Genomic DNA, 23,565 nt, shown 5'->3' on the forward strand with positions numbered 1-23,565 from the left:
AGGTGTGTGTCTCATGGTTAACAACAGCTGGTGCGTGATCTCTAATATTAAGGAAGTCTTGAGGTTCTGCTCGCTTGAATACCTTAATATCATAGATGTAGACCATAGTTTTTATAAATGTTTTGTAGCTGTCTATTTACCACAACAAACCAATGCGCTGTATAAGGCCATAAGCAAACAAGAAAATGCTCATCTAGAGACGGCGCTCTGATTGGCCTGTGATTTTAATGTAGGCAAACTGAACTCCGCTATACCTCATTTCTACCAGCATGTCACTTATGCAACTTGACGAAAATAAGCTCTAGATCTCCTTTACTCCACACACAGAAATTCATACAAAGCTCTCCCTCGCCCTCCAGTTGGTTAATCCGACCACAACTTTATCCTCCTGATTCCTGCTTACAAACAAAAACTCAAACAGGAAGTACCAGTGACGCGCCCAATAAGGAAGTGGTCTGGTGAAGCGGATGCTTAGCTACAGGACTGTTGTGCTACCACAGACTGGAATATGTTCCGTTATTCATCCGATGGCATTGAGGAGTTTACCACATCAGTCACCAGCTTTATTAATAAGTGCATCTATGACATCGTCCCCACAGTGAACGTACACACATATCCCAACCAGAAGCCATGGATTACAGGCAATATCCGCACTGAGCTGAAGGCTAGAGCCGGACGCTTTCAAGAAGTGGGACACCAATCCGGAAGCTTATGAGAACTCCCTCAATGACTTCTGACTGGCCATCAAACAGGCAAAGCATCCCCACTGCCCTCTCCCACCTGGACAGGAACATGCTGTGAGTATGCTGTTCATTGACTACAGCTCAGCGTTCAACAACATAGTGCCCTCAAGCTCATCACTAAGCTAAGGACCCTGGGACTGAACACCTTCTACAAATGGATCCAATGAGACAGCCTATAAGTAGGACGGCAGAGACCTGGAAGTGTGGTGCCAGTACAACAACCTCTCCCTCAACGTCAGCAAGACAAACAGGCTCCACACCAACCAACACTGAAAAGGTTTGACATGGGCCCTCCCGGACCTCTATACCAGGCCAGGCGGTGTTAGAGGAAGGCCCAAAGAATTGTCAGACTGCAGACACCCAAGTCATAGACTGTTCTTTCTGCTACCGCATGGCAAACTGTACAGATGCACCAAGCCTGGAACCAACAGGACCCTGAACAGCTTCTACCCCCAAGCACCAGTTAGCCTTGAGCTAGGCCCATATACCAGCTAATTCTAGGGCTACAATACCTCTTGCCAATTGGTCTGGACCCTTAGTTGTCGACGCGGAGACCCGCCGATCTAGCACGACTGGTCTGCAGAAGTGGTCGCACCTGGCTTTTCCATTGCAATGTTGCCGAAGACCCATCTTCTTCCCCGGCCCGCTAGCATTCTAAGCACTGTCTCCCCCACTCACCTAGCGAAGTACTGACTACTGAACTTATTTTTTCTCTTTTTGCACCCTAGTATCTCTACTTGCACATCATCATCTGAACATCTATCACTCCAGTGTTAATGCAAATTGTAATTATTTCGCCACTATGGCCTATTTATTGCCTTACCTCCCTAATCTTACTACATTTGCACACACTGTATATAGATTTTTCTATTGTGGTTTGTTTCAATTGTGTTATTGACTGTACATTTGTTTATCCCATGTGTTAATATTAATAATAAATTGTTTTTTGTACATGTGCATATTACTTAGTACATGGTACTCCCTGTATATAGACAAGTTATTACCTCGTAACACCTGCACATACTTAGTACTGGTACTTCTGTATATAGACAAGTTATTACCTCGTAACACCTGCACATTGACTTAGTACTGGTACTTCCTGTATATAGACAAGTTATTACCTCGTAACACCTGCACATTGACTTAGTGCTGGTACTTCCTGTATATAGACAAGTTATTACCTCGTAACACCTGCACATTGACTTAGTGCTGGTACTTCCTTCCATATAGTATATAGACAACTTAGTTATTACCTCGTAACACCTGCACATTGATTAGTGCTGGTACTTCCTGTATATAGACAAGTTATTACCTCGTAACACCTGCACATTGACTTAGTGCTGGTACTTCCTGTATATAGACAAGTTATTACCTCGTAACACCTGCACATTGACTTAGTGCTGGTACTTCCTGTATATAGACAAGTTATTACCTCGTAACACCTGCACATTGACTTAGTGCTGGTACTTCCTGTATATAGACAAGTTATTACCTCGTAACACCTGCACATTGACTTAGTGCTGGTACTTCCTGTATATAGACAAGTTATTACCTCGTAACACCTGCACATTGACTTAGTGCTGGTACTCTCTGTATATAGACAAGTTATTACCTCGCTGGACTTAGTGCTGGTACTTCCTGTATATAGACAAGTTATTACCTCGTAACACCTGCACATTGACTTAGTGCTGGTACAAGTTATTACCTGTAACACCTATGACTTAGTGCTGGTACATAGACAAGTTATTACCTCGTAACACCTGCACATTGACTTAGTGCTGGTACTTCCTGTATATAGACAAGTTATTACCTCGTAACACCTGCACATTGACTTAGTGCTGGTACTCTCTGTATATAGACAAGTTATTACCTCGTAACACCTGCACATTGACTTAGTGCTGGTACTCTCTGTATATAGACAAGTTATTACCTCGTAACACCTGCACATTGACTTAGTGCTGGTACTCTCTGTATATAGACAAGTTATTACTCGTAACACCTGCACATTGACTTAGTGCTGGTACTTCCTGTATATAGACAAGTTATTACCTCGTAACACCTGCACATTGACTTAGTGCTGGTACTCTCTGTATATAGACAAGTTATTACCTCGTAACACCTGCACATTGACTTAGTGCTGGTACTCTCTGTATATAGACAAGTTATTACCTCGTAACACCTGACATTGACTTAGTGCTGGTACTCTCTGTATATAGACAAGTTATTACTCGTAACACCTGCACATTGACTTAGTGCTGGTACTCTCTGTATATAGACAAGTTATTACCTCGTAACACCTGCACATTGACTTAGTGCTGGTACTTCCTGTATATAGACAAGTTATTACCTCGTAACACCTGCACATTGACTTAGTGCTGGTACTTCTGTATATAGACAAGTTATTACCTCGTAACACCTGCACATTGACTTAGTGCTGGTACTTCATATAGACAAGTTATTACCTCGTAACACCTGCACATTGACTTAGTGCTGGTACTTCCTGTATATAGACAAGTTATTACCTTAACACCTGCACATTGACTTAGTGCTGGTACTTCCTGTATATAGACAAGTTATTACCTCGTAACACCTGCACATTGACTTAGTGCTGGTACTTCCTGTATATAGACAAGTTATTACCTCGTAACACCTGCACATTGACTTAGTGCTGGTACTCTCTGTATATAGACAAGTTATTACCTCGTAACACCTGCACATTGACTTAGTGCTGGTACTTCCTGTATATAGACAAGTTATTACAACACCTGCACATTGACTTACTGGTACTCATATAGACAAGTTATTACCTCGTAACACCTGCACATTGACTTAGTGCTGGTAGCTCTGTATATAGACAAGTTATTACCTCGTAACACCTGCACATTGACTTAGTGCTGGTACTCTCTGTATATAGACAAGTTATTACCTCGTAACACCTGCACATTGACTTAGTGCTGGTACTCTCTGTATATAGACAAGTTATTACCTCGTAACACCTGCACATTGACTTAGTGCTGGTACTCTCTGTATATAGACAAGTTATTACCTCGTAACACCTGCACATTGACTTAGTGCTGGTACTCTCTGTATATAGACAAGTTATTACCTCGTAACACCTGCACATTGACTTAGTGCTGGTATGGACAAGTTATTACCTCGTAACACCTGCACATTGACTTAGTGCTGGTACTCTCTGTATATAGACAAGTTATTACCTCGTAACACCTGCACATTGACTTAGTGCTGGTACTCTCTGTATATAGACAAGTTATTACCTCGTAACACCTGCACATTGACTTAGTGCTGGTACTTCTGTATATAGACAAGTTATTACCTCGTAACACCTGCACATTGACTTAGTGCTGGTACTGTATATAGACAAGTTATTACCTCGTAACACCTGCACATTGACTTAGTGCTGGTACTCTCTGTATATAGACAAGTTACAAGTTAGGAACACCTGCACATTGACTTAGTGCTGGTACTGTATATAGACAAGTTATTACCTCGTAACACCTGCACATTGACTTAGTGCTGGTACTTCTGTATATAGACAAGTTATTACCTCGTAACACCTGCACATTGACTTAGTGCTGGTACTCTCTGTATATAGACAAGTTATTACCTCGTAACACCTGCACATTGACTTAGTGCTGGTACTCTCTGTATATAGACAAGTTATTACCTCGTAACACTGGACTTAGTGCTGGTACTTCCTGTATATAGACAAGTTAACCTCGTAACACCTGCACATTGACTTAGTGCTGGTACTCTCTGATATAGACAAGTTATTACCTCGTACACCTGCACATTGACTTAGTGCTGGTACTTCCTGAAAGACAAGTTATTACCTCGAACACCTGCACATTGACTTAGTGCTGGTACTCTCTGTATATAGACAAGTTATTACCTCGTAACACCTGCACATTGACTTAGTGGAAAGACAAGTTATTACCTCGGAGACTTAGTGCTGGTAAGACAAGTTAACCTCAACACCTGCACATTGACTTAGTGCTGAATAGACAAGTTATTACCTCGTAACACCTGCACATTGACTTAGGAAGGAACAACACTGGAGACTATGCTGGTACTCTCCCCAAGACAAGTTAGGGGAGACCCTGGAACTGGTAATCCAAAATCCCCAGTTTTCTAGAAAACACTGGAGCTTTGGGAAAGGACAGAATCCTCCAACCAGGATTTCTGATATGGCAACACTAGTTAGGAATCAGGCTTCCCTAACACACTGGAGCTAGGGTTCCGGAACTGGAGCTATGCCTTCCTACCACTGTTGAAACCACACATGGAGCGAGGAAGGAACACACTGGAGCTATGGCAAGGTAGAGAGATCACCTCTGGACTGATCAGAGGAGCACACTGGAGGAACACACTGGATGGCAAGGTAGAGGAGAGGAAGGAACACACTGGAGCTATGGCAAGGTAGAGGAGAGGGAACACACTGGAACAGGGGAGAGGAAGGAACACACTGGAGCTATGGCAAGGTAGAGGAGAGGAAGGAACACACTGGAGCTATGGAAAGGTAGGGAGAGGAAGGAACACACTGGAGCTATGGATATGGCAAGGTAGGAAAGGTAGAGGAAGGAAGGAACACACTGGAGATATGGAAAGGTAGAGGGAGAGGAAGGAAAGGTAGACACTGGAGCTATGGAAGGTAGAGGAGAGGAAGGAACACACTGGAGCTATGGAAAGGTAGGGGAGAGGAAGGAACACACTGGAGCTATGGAAAGGTAGAGGAGAGGAAGGAACACACTGGAGCTATGGAAAGGTAGAGGAGAGGAAGGAACACACTGGAGCTATGGCAAGGTAGAGGAGAGGAAGGAACACACTGGAGCTATGGAAAGGTAGAGGAGAGGAAGGAACACACTGGAGCTATGGAAAGGTAGAGGAGAGGAAGGAACACACTGGAGCTATGGCAAGGTAGAGGAGAGGAAGGAACACACTGGAGCTATGGAAAGGTAGGGAGAGGAAGGAACACACTGGAGCTATGGCAAGGTAGAGGAGAGAAGGACACACACTGGAGCTATGGCAAGGTAGAGGAGACAAGGAACCACTGGAGCTTATGGCAAGGTCAGGAGAGGAAGGAACACACTGGAGCTATGGCAAGGTAGAGGAGAGGAAGGAACACACTGGAGCTATGGAAAGGTAGAGGAGAGGAAGGAACACACTGGAGCTATGGCAATAAAGGAAGGAATACACTGGAGCTATGGAAGGTAGAGGAGAGGAAGGAACTTGGAGCTATGGAAAGGTAGAGGAGAGGAAGGAACACACTGGAGCTATGGAAAGGTAGAGGAGAGGAAGGAACACACTGGAGCTATGGAAAGGTAGAGGAACAAGGAACACACTGGAGCTAACAAGGTAGAGGAGAGGAAGGCACACTGGAGCTATGGAAAGGTAGAGGAGAGGAAGGAACACACTGGAGCTATGGCAAGGTAGAGGAGAGGAAGGAACCACTGGAGCTATGGAAAGGTAGAGGAGAGGAAGGAACACACTGGAGCTATGGCAAGGTAGAGGAGAGGAAGGAACACACTGGAGCTATGGAAAGGTAGAGGAGAGGAAGGAACACACTGGAGCTATGGAAAGGTAGCAGAGGAAGGAACACACTGGAGCTATGGAAAGGTAGAGGAAAAGGAACGGAGCTATGGAAAGGTAGAGGAGAAAGGAACACACTGGAGCTATGGAAAGGTAGGGGAGGAAGGAACACACTGGAGCTATGGAAAGGTGCATTTTGAGAAAAAGGAACACACTGGAGCTATGGAAAGGTAGAGGAGAGGAAGGAACACACTGGAGCTATGGAAAGGTAGAGGAGATAAGGAACACACTGGAGCTATGGCAAGGTAGGGGAGAGGAAGGAACTACTACTTGGCTGGCCTGGTAGAGGAGAGGAAGGAAACACACTGGAGGAACACACTGGAATGGCAAGGTAGAGGAGAAGGAACACACTGGAGATATGGAAAGGTAGAGGAGAGGAAGGAACTGCTATGGCCATGCTGTATGGCAAGGTAAAGGGAAGGAGGAACACACTGGAGACCACTGGAGCTATGGCAAGGTAGAGGAGAACACATACGTTGGTCACAAACCATGCTTATAATCAGTACTGCCGGTCCTTGTTGCAAATACGCATTTGTTCTTAACTGACTTACCTCGATAAATAAAAGTTGAATATTTGTTAAGTCCTTGACCTTTGACCTATGTTCCCCTCCCAGGTGGAGAGTCTGTGGGAGCTGCTGTGTCCTCTGATCCGTACAGCTCTGAACAACATCACTGTAAGAAAATATGCTGACTGGGGCACCTTCGCCACAGCCTGTGTAAGCTGCTCCCTCCCATCCTCTCATTCAGCAGTCCATTTCTTTCAGGCCCTTTCTCAATTGTGTTCCTCTAGTCCCAAATGCATCCTCTCTCCTTGTTTCCTTATCAAAACATTATGGAGAAGGCCTGAATGGGAGGGGAACTTGTCTTCTGCATTTTGAGAAGAGATGAAGAATTTTGTACAGATATTGAGAAATAGCCTCCCGATACTCCTGTCTACCCTTTTAATTTTGCTTTGCTTAAATTTGACCTTGTATTGTACAGGAGAACAGATGTTTACTTATTGGCCATAGTATGGATATGCAGATTGGCTCACTGGTTGTTTGAAATGCTTATTGGAATAGTATGGGGAGTATGCTTATTGGCCATAGTATGGAGATGCTTATTGGCCATAGTATTAGGATATGCTTATTGGCCATAGTATGTAGTATGCTCCATATGTGCCATAGTATGGAAGAGATGCTGTATTGGAAACCATAGTATTTAATGCTTATTGTGTTTTAAATTTGTGTATGTAGTATGCTTATTGGCCATAGTATGTGATATGCTTATTGGCCATAGTATGTTTTGGCTCATATGCTTATTGGCCATAGTATGGATATGCTTATTGGCCATAGTATGGAGTATGCTTATTGGCCATAGTATGGATATGGCCATAGTATGGATATGCTTATTGGCCATAGTATGGATATGCTTATTGGCCATAGTATGGATATGCTTATTGGCCATAGTATGGATATGCTTATTGGCCATAGTATGGATATGCTTATTGGCCATAGTATGGATATGCTTATTGGCCATAGTATGGAGTATGCTTATTGGCCATAGTATGGATATGCTTATTGGCCATAGTATGGATATGCTTATTGGCCATAGTATGGATATGCTTATTGGCCATAGTATGGATATGCTTATTGGCCATAGTATGGATATGCTTATTGGCCATAGTATGGATATGCTTATTGGCCATAGTATGGATATGCTTATAGTATGGATATGCTTATTGGCCATAGTATGGATATGCTTATTGGCCATAGTATGGATATGCTTATTGGCCATAGTATGGATATGCCATAGTATGGATATGCTTATTGGCCATAGTATGGATATGCTTATTGGCCATAGTATGGATATGCTTATTGGCCATAGTATGGATATGCTTATTGGCCATAGTATGGATATGCTTATTGGCCATAGTATGGATATGCTTATTGGCCATAGTATGGATATGCTTATTGGCCATAGTATGGATATGCTTATTGGCCATAGTATGGATATGCTTATTGGCCATAGTATGGATATGCTTATTGGCCATAGTATGGATATGCTTATTGGCCATAGTATGGATATGCTTATTGGCCATAGTATGGATATGCTTATTGGCCATAGTATGGATATGCTTATTGGCCATAGTATGGATATGCTTATTGGCCATAGTATGGATATGCTTATTGGCCATAGTATGTAGTATGCTTATTGGCCATAGTATGGATATGCTTATTGGCCATAGTATGGATATGCTTATTGGTCATAGTATGGATATGCTTATTGGCCATAGTATGGATATGCTTATTGGCCATAGTATGGATATGCTTATTGGCCATAGTATGGATATGCTTATTGGCCATAGTATGTATGTATGCTTATTGGCCATAGTATGGATATGCTTATTGGCCATAGTATGTAGTATGCTTATTGGCCATAGTATGGATATGCTTATTGGCCATAGTATGGATATGCTTATTGGCCATAGTATGGATATGCTTATTGGCCATAGTATGTAGTATGCTTATTGGCCATAGTATGGATATGCTTATTGGCCATAGTATGGATATGCTTATTGGCCATAGTATGGATATGCTTATTGGCCATAGTATGTAGTATGCTTATTGGCCATAGTATGGATATGCTTATTGGCCATAGTATGTAGTATGCTTATTGGCCATAGTATGGATATGCTTATTGGCCATAGTATGGATATGCTTATTGGCCATAGTATGGATATGCTTATTGGCCATAGTATGGATATGCTTATTGGCCATAGTATGGATATGCTTATTGGCCATAGTATGGATATGCTTATTGGCCATAGTATGTAGTATGCTTATTGGCCATAGTATGTAGTATGCTTATTGGCCATAGTATGGATATGCTTATTGGCCATAGTATGTAGTATGCTTATTGGCCATAGTATGGATATGCTTATTGGCCATAGTATGGATATGCTTATTGGCCATAGTATGGATATGCTTATTGGCCATAGTATGTAGTATGCTTATTGGCCATAGTATGTAGTATGCTTATTGGCCATAGTATGTAGTATGCTTATTGGCCATAGTATGGATATGCTTATTGGCCATAGTATGTAGTATGCTTATTGGCCATAGTATGTAGTATGCTTATTGGCCATAGTATGTAGTATGCTTATTGGCCATAGTATGTAGTATGCTTATTTGCCATAGTATGGATATGCTTATTGGCCATAGTATGGATATGCTTATTGGCCATAGTATGTAGTATGCTTATTGGCCATAGTATGTAGTATGCTTATTGGCCATAGTATGTAGTATGCTTATTGGCCATAGTATGGATATGCTTATTGGCCATAGTATGTAGTATGCTTATTGGCCATAGTATGTAGTATGCTTATTGGCCATAGTATGTAGTATGCTTATTGGCCATAGTATGTAGTATGCTTATTGGCCATAGTATGGATATGCTTATTGGCCATAGTATGGATATGCTTATTGGCCATAGTATGGATATGCTTATTGGCCATAGTATGGATATGCTTATTGGCCATAGTATGGATATGCTTATTGGCCATAGTATGGATATGCTTATTGGCCATAGTATGGATATGCTTATTGGCCATAGTATGTAGTATGCTTATTGGCCATAGTATGTAGTATGCTTATTGGTCATAGTATGGATATGCTTATTGGCCATAGTATGGATATGCTTATTGGCCATAGTATGGATATGCTTATTGGCCATAGTATGGATATGCTTATTGGCCATAGTATGGATATGCTTATTGGCCATAGTATGTAGTATGCTTATTGGCCATAGTATGTAGTATGCTTATTGGCCATAGGATGTAGTATGCTTATTGGCCATAGTATGTAGTATGCTTATTGGCCATAGTATGTAGTATGCTTATTGGCCATAGTATGTAGTATGCTTATTGGCCATAGTATGGATATAGTTAGTGTGCCAAAAGTTCCCGGATGTCATACTAAAATCGCCAAAATATGAAGTATACAAGCAGTGGACTATTTCCGTGATTTTAGAGCACAATACAATTAATACAATCATAATATTAATACAATTCTTCAGAGAATGGGCATGGCTTCACAACGGTTTCAGATTTCAAGAAAATGTCGACGAATATGCAGCCGATTTGAGCCGAAGTCCGACGAGAGCAGATACAATTTCATTGCTTTAACTAATTATGACAAATGTTAAGTAATTTTGAGCAATGTAATAAAGTAATGACTTTTCAAACAAGTTACATTGACTGAAAATTTGTTAGCTGCGCTTTCCTTACAAACCACAACATATCATTACAGCGGTATGTACCGGTATGTTAGCTAGCTAGCTAACGTTAGTAGGCTAATGCGTCAAACTTCCCAGTATATTCCAACGCTAGGATCAACCCTTCTCCTCGGCCAGAGGGTCCAGTGTGCGCTCTGAATGCTCCGAGGGCCAAACACTCTGAATTTACTAACAGACAATTTGACAACGCTCTGAATTTACGTACGCCCAGAGTGCACTCCAGATTGAATTTACGAACACACCTGAAGTCGTAAAAAGTCTAGCTAGTCATTTGTTATGCTAACAAGCTAGCAAGAGGTTGCATAGCAACAGCATCAACTGCCGGTAGACAGGCGAAGTACGCTCAACTGAAAGGATACTGTTCGTTTACAGTATGCTAAAATGAACTAATAGTATATAGTGTATCTACCCATTAAGTATGTAGTATACAGTATGTTAGTATGGGTATTCGAACACAGCTATGGAGTCTGGGTCGATGATGGTTTCTTTGTCTGTAAAATGTTTGTCTGTGAGTCAAGAATAATAATATGAAGAGTGCCTTGGTCCTCCTTTCTTTTTGATTATATTTTATTGTTCTCTCCTGTCCAGTCTTCTGTGTACACTGCAGGGAGGCCTGACTTAGCGTTAGGGTTAGGTGTGTATATAACTCTCCTCTCTCCTGTCCAGTCTTCTGTGTACACTGCAGGGAGGCCTGACTTAGGGTTAGGTGTGTATATAACTCTCCTCTCTCCTGTCCAGTCTTCTGTGTACACTGCAGGGAGGCCTGACTTAGCGTTAGGGTTAGGTGTGTATATAACTCTCCTCTCTCCTGTCCAGTCTTCTGTGTACTCTGCAGGGAGGCCTGACTTAGCGTTAGGGTTAGGTGTGTATATAACTCTCCTCTCTCCTGTCCAGTCTTCTGTGTACACTGCAGGGAGGCCTGACTTAGCGTTAGGGTTAGGTGTGTATATAACTCTCCTCTCTCCTGTCCAGTCTTCTGTGTACTCTGCAGGGAAGCCTGACTTAGCGTTAGGGTTAGGTGTGTATATAACTCTCCTCTCTCCTGTCCAGTCTTCTGTGTACTCTGCAGGGAAGCCTGACTTAGCGTTAGGGTTAGGTGTGTATATAACTCTCCTCTCTCCTGTCCAGTCTTCTGTGTACTCTGCAGGGAGGCCTGACTTAGCGTTAGGGTTAGGTGTGTATATAACTCTCCTCTCTCCTGTCCAGTCTTCTGTGTACACTGCAGGGAGGCCTGACTTAGCGTTAGGGTTAGGTGTGTATATAACTCTCCTCTCTCCTGTCCAGTCTTCTGTGTACTCTGCAGGGAGGCCTGACTTAGCGTTAGGGTTAGGTGTGTATATAACTCTCCTCTCTCCTGTCCAGTCGTCTGTGTACTCTGCAGGGAGGCCTGACTTAGCGTTCGGGTTAGGTGTGTATATAACTCTCCTCTCTCCTGTCCAGTCGTCTGTATATTCTGCAGGGAAGCCTGACTCAGCAGGAGGGTTAGGTGTGTGTGTGTGTGTGTGTGTGTGTGTGTGTGTGTGTGTGTGTGTGTATAACTCTCCTGTCCAGTCGTTTGTATATTCTGCAGGGAAGCCTGACTCAGCAGGAGGGTTAGCTGTGTGTATAACTCTCCTCTCTCCTGCCCAGTCGTCTGTATGTGCTGCAGGGGGGCCTGGCTCAACAGGAGTGGAGGGTCCCTGAGCTGCTCCACAGACTGCTGCAGTACCTAGAGCCCAAACTCACACAGGTCTACAAGAACGTCCGTGAGCGCATCGGAAGGTTGGACCTCGCCTACACATTCCACAAATATTTTCATTGCTGACCCTCTTGTCCATAGCTTACTGCCACTTACCACATCAGTCATAGTTCATTCAGCTCGGTATCTAACCACTCGTCAGCTATCTAACCACACGTCAGTCATAGTTCATTCAGCTAGGTATCTAACCACACGTCAGCTATCTAACCACACGTCAGTCATAGTTCATTCAGCTAGGTATCTAACCACACGCCTGTCATAGTTGATTCAGCTAGGTATCTAACCACACGTCAGTCATAGTTCATTCAGCTAGGTATCTAACCACACATCAGTCATAGTTCATTCAGCTAGGTATCAGTCAGTCATAGTTCATTCAGCTAGGTATCTAACCACACGTCAGCTATCTAACCACACGTCAGTCATAGTTCATTCAGCTAGGTATCTAACCACACATCAGTCATAGTTCATTCAGCTAGGTATCTAACCACACGTCAGCTATCTAACCACACGTCAGTCATAGTTCATTCAGCCAGGTATCTAACCACACGTCAGTCATAGTTCAGTCAGCCAGGTATCTAACCACACGTCAGTCATAGTTCATTCAGCTAGGTATCTAACCACACGTCAGTCATAGTTCATTCAGCTAGGTATCTAACCACACGTCAGTCATAGTTCATTCAGCCAGGTATCTAACCAACGTCAGTCATAGTTCATTCAGCTAGGTATCTAACCACACGTCAGTCATAGTTCATTCAGCCAGGTATCTAACCACACGTCAGTCATAGTTCATTCAGCTAGGTATCTAACCACACGTCAGTCATAGTTCATTCAGCTAGGTATCTAACCACACGTCAGTCATAGTTCATTCAGCCAGGTATCTAACCACACGTCAGTCATAGTTCATTCAGCTAGGTATCTAACCACACGTCAGTCATAGTTCATTCAGCCAGGTATCTAACCACACGTCAGTCATAGTTCATTCAGCCAGGTATCTAACCACACGTCAGTCATAGTTCATTCAGCTAGGTATCTAACCACACGTCAGTCATAGTTCATTCAGCTCGGTATCTAACCACACGTCAGTCATAGTTCATTCAGCTAGGTATCTAACCACACGTCAGTCATAGTTCATTCAGCTAGGTATCTAACCACACGTCAGTCATAGTTCATTCAGCTAGGTATCTAACCACACATCAGTCACAGTTCATTCAGCTAGGTATCTAACCACACGTCAGTCATAGTTCATTCAGCTAGGTATCTAACCACACGTCAGTCATAGTTCATTCAGCTCGGTATCTAACCACACGTCAGTCATAGTTCATTCAGCTAGGTATCTAACCACACGTCAGTCATAGTTCATTCAGCTAGGTATCTAACCATTTGTCCAGTCATAGTTGATTCAGCTCATCTAACCACACGTCAGTCATAGTTCATTCAGCTAGGTATCTAACCACATGTCAGTCATAGTTGATTCAGCTGGTATCTAACCAGGTCAGTCATAGTTCATTTTATTATTCACACGAGAGTCATAGTTCATTCAGCTAGGTAGAACCACCCGTCAGTCATAGTTGATTCAGCTCGGTATCTAACCACATGTCATAGTTCATTCAGCTAGGTATCTAACCAAAGTCATAGTTCATTCAGCTCGAATCTAACTAAACTCAGTCATAGTTCATTCAGCTAGGTATCTAACCACACGTCAGTCATAGTTCATTCAGCTAGGTATCTAACCACACGTGTCATTTCATTCAGCTAGGTATCTAACCACATCGTCAGTCATAGTTCATTAAGCTAGGTATCTAACCACCCACGTCAGTCATAGTTCATTCAGCTAGGTATCTAACCACACGTCAGTCATAGTAATTCAGCTGCGCCTCATCTAACCACCGTCAGTCATGGAGTTCATTCAGCTAGGTATCTAACCACACGTCAGTCATAGTTCATTCAGCTAGGTATCTAACCACAGGTCAGTCATAGTTCATTCAGCTAGGTATCTAACCAACGTCAGTCATAGTTCATTCAGCTAGGTATCTAACCAACGTCAGTCATAGTTCATTCAGCTCAGGTATCTAACCAACCCAGTCATAGTTCATTCAGCTAGGTATCTAACCACACGTCAGTCATAGTTGATTCAGACAGGTATCTAACCACACGTCAGTCATAGTTCATTCAGCTAGGTATCTAACCACACGTCAGTCATAGTTGATTCAGCTAGGTATCTAACCACACGTCAGTCATAGTTCATTCAGCTCGGGTATCTAACCACACGTCAGTCATAGTTCATTCAGCTAGGTATCTAACCACACGTCAGTCATAGTTGATTCAGCTAGGTATCTAACCAACCAGTCATAGTTCATTCAGCTAGGTATCTAACCACACGTCAGTCATAGTTGATTCAGCTAGGTATCTAACCACACGTCAGTCATAGTTCATTCACAGGTAGGTATCTAACCACAACTCAGTCATAGTTCATTCAGCTCGGTATCTAACCACACGTCAGTCATAGTAGGTAAACATTTGTCCAGAATTTTTCAAACAGGTTGGCCAAGAGATCACCTTATGCTTTTTTATTTATTCATGTTAAACCAGGTAGAATTGTTGATTTTATTATTCATGAGAGTACTGAAAGAGGTAGAGACCCGCAAACAGTTGAAAAAGAGGAATACATAAAAAATGATGGCCAAAATACAAAAATCTAGATTCATGAATTAACTAAACTAAAGGTGTTAATCTCCCTATGCCTCGTCTTTCGCTCTGTTTCCTCTCTCTTCTTCAGCGTCCTCACCTACATCTTCATGATAGACGTCAATCTGCCGTAACCCAGCAAACTACTGAAGATCAAGGAGTTCACAGAGCGAATAATGCTGCGCCTCAAACCCCTGATGGAGGGGGACGAGGAGATCCAGAACCACGTGGTAGAGGAGAACGATGTGGGGGAGCAGGACGAGAGGACACAGGCCATCAAACTACTGAAGACAGGTACGTAACCCATCAAACTACTGAAAACAGGTACGACTAACCCATCAAACTACTGAAGACAGGTACGACCCTAACCCATCAAACTACTGAAGACAGGTACGACCCCTAACCCATCAAACTACTGAAGACAGGTACGACCCTAACCCATCAAACTACTGAAGACAGGTACGACCCCTAACCCATCAAACTACTGAAGACAGGTACGACCCTAACCCATCAAACTACTGAAGACAGGTACGACCCCTAACCCATCAAACTACTGAAGACAGGTACGACCCTAACCCATCAAACTACTGAAGACCAGTACGACCCTAACCCATCAAACTAGGTACGACCCTAACCCATCAAACTACTAAAGACCAGTACGACCCCTAACCCAGGTATGACCCCTAACCCAGTCTGTCAAACTACTGAAGACAGGTCAGGGATAGAGTTGATGGAGCTAATAAACCCAGGTGTAAAGCCAAGAGAGAAGTGTCCCGGCTCACTGGATCACTGCACGATGCAGATTTCAGTAATTCAATGTGCCAAACGTTTAGTTATGAAGACCTTCGTCAGAGCATACGATGTAAAAAGGTTATGTATGTGTTTTCAGTACTCAAGTGGCTGATGGCCAGTGCTGGACGCTCCTTCTCCACGGCCGTTCCAGAGCAGCTCCAGTTGCTACCCCTGCTGTTCAAGGTGGGTGGGTCAAGGAAGGAAGAAACCTTGAGAGGAACCAGACTGATGGGAGGTCTATCATCCTCTGGCTGAATGCTAACAACCCTCATCTGTCTCCTCTTGTAGATCGCTCCGGTGGAGAATGATGACAGTTATGATGAGCTGAAGAGGGATGCAAAGACCTGTCTGTCTCTGATGTCCCAGGGACTACTCTACACAGAGCAGATACCACTGGTCCTGCTGGCCCTGCAAGAGGTGTGTACACACACACAAACACAGGCCAAACTCATCTACAACCACTTTCTCCATTCACTGCAATCTCCAAAGAGAAAATGGTTAAAAAACATGTCAAATCCCCCATTGTCAAGACTCTGCTTCTATCAACTCTCTGAGCCTCTGCAAAATGTTTGTTAGAAGTTGCTGTAAGGTTTGGGGTACATGCTGGATGGTGTTCTCTTGGGATTATGTTACTGTAGTTTGTGGTACACACAGGATGGTGTTCTCTTGGGACTATGTTACTGTAGTTTGTGGTACACACTGGATGGTGTTCTCTTGGGATTATGTTACTGTAGTTTGTGGTACACACTGGATGGTGTTCTCTTGGGATTATGTTTCAGTAGTTTGTGGTACACGCAGGATGGTGTTCTCTTGGGATTATGTTACAGTAGTTTGTGGTACACACTGGATGGTGTTACAGTAGTTTGTGGTACACACTGGATGGTGTTCTCTTGGGACTATGTTACTGTAGTTTGTGGTACACACTGGATGGTGTTCTCTTGGGATTATGTTACAGTAGTTTGTGGTACACACTGGATGGTGTTACAGTAGTTTGTGGTACACACTGGATGGTGTTCTCTTGGGACTATGTTACTGTAGTTTGTGGTACACACTGGATGGTGTTCTCTTGGGATTATGTTACAGTAGTTTGTGGTACACACTGGATGGTGTTACAGTAGTTTGTGGTACACACTGGATGGTGTTCTCTTGGGACTATGTTACAGTAGTTTGTGGTACACACTGGATGGTGTTCTCTTGGGATTATGTTACAGTAGTTTGTGGTACACACTGGATGGTGTTACAGTAGTTTGTGGTACACACTGGATGGTGTTCTCTTGGGATTATGTTACAGTAGTTTGTGGTACAAGCTGGATGGTGTTACAGTAGTTTGTGATACACACTGGATGGTGTTACAGTAGTTTGTGGCACATGCTGGATTATGTTACAGTAGTTTGGTACATGCTGGATGGTGTTACAATAGTTTGTGGTACATGCTGGATGGTGTTACAGTAGTTTGTGGTACATGATGGATGGTGTTACAGTAGTTTGCTGGATGGTGTTACAGTAGTTTGTGGTGCATGCTGGATGGTGTTACAGTAGTTTGTGGTACATGCTGGATGGTGTTACAGTAGTTTGGTACATGCTGGATGGTGTTACAGTAGTTTGGTACATGCTGGATGGTGTTACAGTAGTTTGTGGTACACACTGGATGGTGTTACAGTAGTTTGTGGTACATGCTGGATTATGTTACAGTAGTTTGGTACATGCTGGATGGTGTTACAATAGTTTGTGGTACATGCTGGATGGTGTTACAGTAGTTTGTGGTACATGATGGATGGCGTTATGCAGTAGTTTGTGGTACATGCTGGATGGTGTTACAGTAGTTTGTGGTACATGCTGGATGGTGTTACAGTAGTTTGTGGTACATGCTGGATGGTGTTACAGTAGTTTGGGTACATGCTGGATGGTGTTACAGTAGTTTGGTACATGCTGGATTATGTTACAGTAGTTTGTGGCACATGCTGGATTATGTTACAGTAGTTTGTGGTACATGCTGGATTGAGTTACAGTAGTTTGTGGCATACATGCTGGATGGTGTTACAGTAGTTTGTGGTACATGCTGGATGGTCTTACAACCTGTAGTTTGTGGTACATGCTGGATGGTGTTACAGTAGTTTGTATGTACATGCTGGATGGTGTTACAGTAGTTTGTGTGTACATGCTGGATGGTGTTACAATAGTTTGTGGTACATGCGTAGGTTATGCTATGCAGTAGTTTGTGGTACATGCCAGGTTATGCTGCAGTAGTTTATGGTACATGCCAGGTTATGCTGCAGTAGTTTGTGTATGTACATGTATGTATGGTTATGCTGCAGTAGTTTGTGGTACATACTGGATGGTGTTACAGTAGTTTGTGGTACATGCTGGATGGTGTTACAATATATATTGTGGTACATGGCAGGTATGATATAGTTTGTGGTACATGCCAGGTTATGCTGCAGTATGTTTGTGGTACATGCTGGATGGTGTTACAGTAGTTTGTGGTACATTCTGGATTATGTTACATAAGTTTCCTGGACATGGTACATTGATATTTACTGGAACTGTTGCATTATGTTATTATTTCACCCTGTAGTTTATGAATATTTGAACATCTTGAAGAACAATCTGGCCTTCATCATGCCTGGATTATGTTACAGTAGTTTGTGGTACATTTGATTGAATGGATTTCAACAGAGAGGATGATCATTACACAACAGACTAAGGACAGGTTGTGTCATGACTGAAGAAGACAGAATGGTAGATAGGTAGGCCTGGAGGTTACAGATCACATTAATGAAGACAGAATGGTGGATAGGTAGGTGACATACATTGAAGAAGACAGAATGGTAGATAGGTAGGCCTGGAGGTTACAGATCACATTAATGAAGACAGAATGGTGGATAGGTAGGTCTGGAGGTTACAGATCACATTGAAGAAGACAGAATGGTAGATAGTTGGGTCTGGAGGTTACAGATCACATTAAAGAAGACAGAATGGTAGATAGGTAGGTCTGGAGGTTACAGATCACATTGAAGAAGACAGAATGGTAGATAGTTAGGTCTGGAGGTTACAGATCACATTAAAGAAGACAGAATGGTAGATAGGTAGGTCTGGAGGTTACAGATCACATTAAAGAAGACATAATGGTAGATAGTAGGTCTGGAGGTTACAGATCACATTGAAGAAGACAGAATGGTACCTGGAGGTTACAGATCACATTGAAGAAGACAGAATGGTAGATAGGTAGGTCTGGAGGTTACAGATCACATTGAAGAAGACAGAATGGTAGATGGGTAGGTCTGGAGGTTACAGATCACATTGAAGAAGACAGAATGGTAGATGGGTAGGTCTGGAGGTTACAGATCACATTGAAGAAGACAGAATGGTAGATAGGTAGGTCTGGAGGTTACAGATCACATTGAAGAAGACAGAATGGTAGATAGGTAGGTCTGGAGGTCACAGATCACATTGAAGAAGACAGAATGGTAGATAGGTAGGTCTGGAGGTTACAGATCACATTGAAGAAGACAGAATGGTAGATAGGTAGGTCTGGAGGTCACAGATCACATTGAAGAAGACAGAATGGTAGATAGGTAGGTCTGGAGGTCACAGATCACATTGAAGAAGACAGAATGGTAGATAGGTAGGTCTGGAGGTGTGTGTGTGTGTGTGTGTGTGTGTGTGTGTGTGTGTGTGTGTGTGTGTGTGTGTGTGTGTGTGTGTGTGTGTGTGTGTGTGTGTGTGTGTGTGTGTGTGTGTGTGTGTGTGTGTGTGTGTGTGTGTGTGTGTGTGTGTGTGTGTGTGTGTGATCACAGGCCCTGTCTTCCAGCACTCTTCCTCCTTATTCTCCCCTTGTTGCTATGGAAACCACAGATGGCAGGAGTATTCTGTTGCTATAAGGGTGATGTTGCCTCTTCTGTATTTCTTTTCAGACAAAATACCCCAGGTCACTTGTCCTCTTGTCTAATGACCTGCCCTCTAGTCTAATGACCTGCCCTCTAGTCTAATGACAAATGACCTGTCCTCTAGTCTAATGACCTGTCCTCTAGTCTAATGACCTGTCCTCTAGTCTAATGACCTGTCCTCTAGTCTAATGACCTGTCCTCTAGTCTAATGACCTGTCCTGTCTAATGACCTGTCTATATCTAATGACCTGTCTTATACCTGTCTATGACCTGTATATGTGTATGTATATATATATACAGTGCCTTGCGAAAGTATTCGGCCCCCTTGAACTTTGCGACCTTTTGCTACATTTCAGGCTTCAAACATAAAGATATAAAACTGTATTTTTTTGTGAAGAATCAACAACAAGTGGGACACAATCATGAAGTGGAACGACATTTATTGGATATTCCAAACTTTTTTAACAAATCAAAAACTGAAAAATTGGGAGTGCAAAATTTTTCAGCCTCCTTAAGTTAATACTTTGTAGCGCCACCTTTTGCTGCGATTACAGCTGTAAGTCGCTTGGGGTATGTCTCTATCAGTTTTGCACATCGAGAGACTGAATTTTTTTCCCATTCCTCCTTGCAAAACAGCTCAAGCTCAGTGAGGTTGGATGGAGAGCATTTGTGAACAGCAGTTTTCAGTTCTTTCCACAGATTCAGGTCTGGACTTTGACTTGGCCATTCCAACACCTGGATATGTTTATTTTTGAACCATTCCATTGTAGATTTTGCTTTATGTTTTGGATCATTGTCTTGTTGGAAGACAAATCTCCGTCCCAGTCTCAGGTCTTTTGCAGACTCCATCAGGTTTTCTTCCAGAATGGTCCTGTATTTGGCTCCATCCATCTTCCCATCAATTTCCCTCAATTTCCCTCCCTCTCCCTGTTCGCTCCCTCTCCCTGTTCACCCGCTAACTCCCTCTCCCTGTTCGCTCCCTCTCCCTGTTCGCCCGCTCGCTCCCTCTCCCTGTTCGCCCGCTCCCTCCCTCTCCCTGTTTGCCCGCTCCCTCCCTCTCCCTGTTCGCTCGCTCCCTCCCTCTCCCTGTTCGCTCCCTCCCTCTCCCTGTTCGCTCCCTCCCTCTCCCTGCTCGCTCCCTCCCTCTCCCTGCTTCCTCGCTCCCTCTCCCTGTTCGCTCGCTTCCTCGCTCCCTCTCCCTGTTCGCTCGCTTCCTCGCTCCCTCTCCCTGTTCGCTCGCTCCCTCCCTCTCCCTGTTTGCCCGCTCCCTCCCTCTCCCTGTTTGCACGCTCCCTCCCTCTCCCTGTTTGCCCGCTCCCTCCCTCTCCCTGTTCGCTCGCTCCCTCCCTCTCCCTGTTCGCTCCCTCCCTCTCCCTGCTCGCTCCCTCCCTCTCCCTGCTCGCTCCCTCCCTCTCCCTGCTTCCTCGCTCCCTCTCCCTGTTCGCTCGCTTCCTCGCTCCCTCTCCCTGTTCGCCCGCTCGCTCCCTCTCCCTGCTCGCTCCTTCCCTCTCCCTGCTCGCTCGCTTCCTCGCTCCCTGTTCGTCCGCTCGCTCCCTGTTCGTCCGCTCGCTCCCTGTTCGTCCGCTCGCTCCCTCTCCCTGTTCGTCCGCTCGCTTCCTCTCCCTGTTCGTCCGCTCGCTCCCTCTCCCTGTTCGTCCGCTCGCTCCCTCTCCCTGTTCGTCCGCTCGCTCCCTGTTCGTCCGCCGCTCCCTGTTCGCTCGCTCCCTCCCGCTCCCTGCTCGCTCGCTCCCTCCCGCTCCCTGCTCGCTCGCTCCCTCCCGCTCCCTGCTCGCTCGCTCCCTCCCGCTCCCTGCTCGCTCGCTCCCTCCTGCTCGCTCGCTCCCTCTCCCTGTTCTCTCGCTCCCTCTCCCCGCTCGCTCCCTCCATTTCCCCGCTCGCTCGCACATTCTCCCCGCTCCCTCCCTCTCCCTGCTCACTCGCTCCCTCTCCCTGCTCGCTCGCTCCCTCCCGCTCCCTGCTCGCTCCCTCCCGCTCCCTGCTCGCTCGCTCCCGCTCCCTGCTCGCTCGCTCCCTCTCCCTGCTTGCTCGCTCCCTCTCCCCGTTCGCTCGCTCCATCTCCCCGCTCGCTCTCTCTCTCTCCCCGCTCGCTCTCTCTCTCCCCGCTCGCTCTCTCTCCCCGCTCGCTCTCTCTCTCCCCGCTCGCTCTCTCTCTCTCCCCGCTCGCTCCCTCTCCCTGCTCGATCCCTCTCCCCCTCTCCCCCTCTCCCTGCTCTATCCCTGCTTGCTCTCTCCCCCTCTCCCTCCCTGCTCGCTCTCTCTTCCCCTCTCCCTCCCTGCTTGCTCTCCCTGCTCGCTCTCCCTGCTCGCTCTCTCTACCTGCTCACTCGCTCTCTCCCTGCTCGCTCTCTCTCCCTGCTCGCTCCCTGCTCGCTCCCTCTCCCTGCTCGCACCCTCTCCCCTTCTCCCTGCTCTATCCCTGCTTGCTCTCTCCCCCTCTCCCTCCCTGCTCGCTCTCTCTTCCCCTCTCCCTCCCTGCTTGCTCTCCCTGCTCGCTCTCCCTGCTCGCTCTCTCTACCTGCTCACTCGCTCTCCCCCTCTCCCTACTCACTCCCTCTCCCCCTCTCCCTGCTCTATCCCTGCTTGCTCTCTCCCCCTCTCCCTCCCTGCTCGCTCTCTCTTCCCCTCTCCCTCCCTGCTTGCTCTCCCTGCTCGCTCTCCCTGCTCGCTCTCTCTACCTGCTCACTCGCTCGCTCCCTGCTCGCTCCCTCTCCCTGCTCGCTCCCTCTCCCTGCTCGCTCCCTCTCCCTGCTCGCTCCCTCTCCCTGCTCGCTCCCTCTCCCTGCTCGTTCCCTCTCCCTGCTCGCTTGCTCTCCCTGCTCGCTCTCCCTGCTCACTCCCTCACTCCCTCCCTGCTCACTCCCTCACTCTCCCTGCTCACTCCCTCCCTGCTCGCTCTCCCTGCTCGCTCTCCCTGCTCGCTCTCCCTGCTCGCTCTCCCTGCTCGCTCTCCCTGCTCGCTCTCCCTGCTCGCTCTCTCTCTCACTGCTGACTCTCTCTCTCACTGCTCACTCTCTCTCTCACTGCTCACTCTCTCTCTCACTGCTCACTCCCTCCCTCTCCCTGCTCACTCCCTCCCTCTCCCTGCTCGCTCTCCCTGCTCGCGCTCTCTCTCCCTCCTCGCTTGCTCACTCGCTCTCCCTGCTCGCTCGCTCTCCCTGCTCGCTCGCTCTCCCTGCTCTCTCTCTCTCTTCCCGCCTGCGCTCGCTCGCTCTCTCGCTCTCTCTTTCTACTCTCCCTGTTCTCTCTGGCTCCATCTTTATTAAGCTTTCAGTGATTCATCTCTTCCTACTTCTCAAGAGTATTGGAGGACAATGTCCAACTATGGTCTCGCTCCTCAGCCCTTCACTGCATTTTGAGGAGGAGGAGAGTTTAGATGGAGCTTCTGTCTGTTGAGCAGATCTAGTCAGTACATAATGGATCAGCCAGCTCCACATATCACATCTCTTTCCTTCTCTCCCCCAGGTGAGGGAGATGGCTGCCACCACTCTGAGCGGTTTCCTTCAGTGTAACTTCCTGTCCATAGAGGGCCCCATGCAGAGCCACTTCGAGGCCCTCTGTAAGACCCGCCTACCCAAGAAGAGGAAGAGGGAGCTGGGCTCCGTGGTGGACACCATCCCCTCTGGAGGTAGCCATGAGCAAATTATACCTATACGTCGCTCTGATAACAGTGTCTGCTAAGTGACAAACATGTTAATTAGAGGTCGACCGATTTATTGGAATGGATGATTTAATTAGGGCCGATTTCAAGTTTTCATAGCGACCGGTAATCTGCGTTTTTGGACACCGATTATGGCCGATTACATTGCACTCCACGAGG

At 45.4% G+C, this 23,565-nt stretch overlaps 1 protein-coding gene across 1 annotated transcript in view; it reads left to right on the forward strand.

The window, feature by feature from the left end:
- Positions 1 to 23,565, forward strand: part of LOC135511343 (proteasome activator complex subunit 4B-like) — a 97,554-nt gene that overhangs the window by 66,406 nt on the left and 7,583 nt on the right. Inside the window, 6 exon segments of the mRNA XM_064932888.1 lie at positions 6,965 to 7,066; positions 12,238 to 12,386; positions 15,140 to 15,342; positions 15,938 to 16,023; positions 16,129 to 16,257; positions 23,163 to 23,373. Of these exon segments, the coding sequence (XP_064788960.1) occupies positions 6,965 to 7,066; positions 12,238 to 12,386; positions 15,140 to 15,342; positions 15,938 to 16,023; positions 16,129 to 16,257; positions 23,163 to 23,373 (880 nt within the window).

The sequence above is a fragment of the Oncorhynchus masou genome, chromosome 24 (assembly GCF_036934945.1).
Source record: "Oncorhynchus masou masou isolate Uvic2021 chromosome 24, UVic_Omas_1.1, whole genome shotgun sequence".
Lineage (NCBI taxonomy): Eukaryota > Metazoa > Chordata > Actinopteri > Salmoniformes > Salmonidae > Oncorhynchus > Oncorhynchus masou.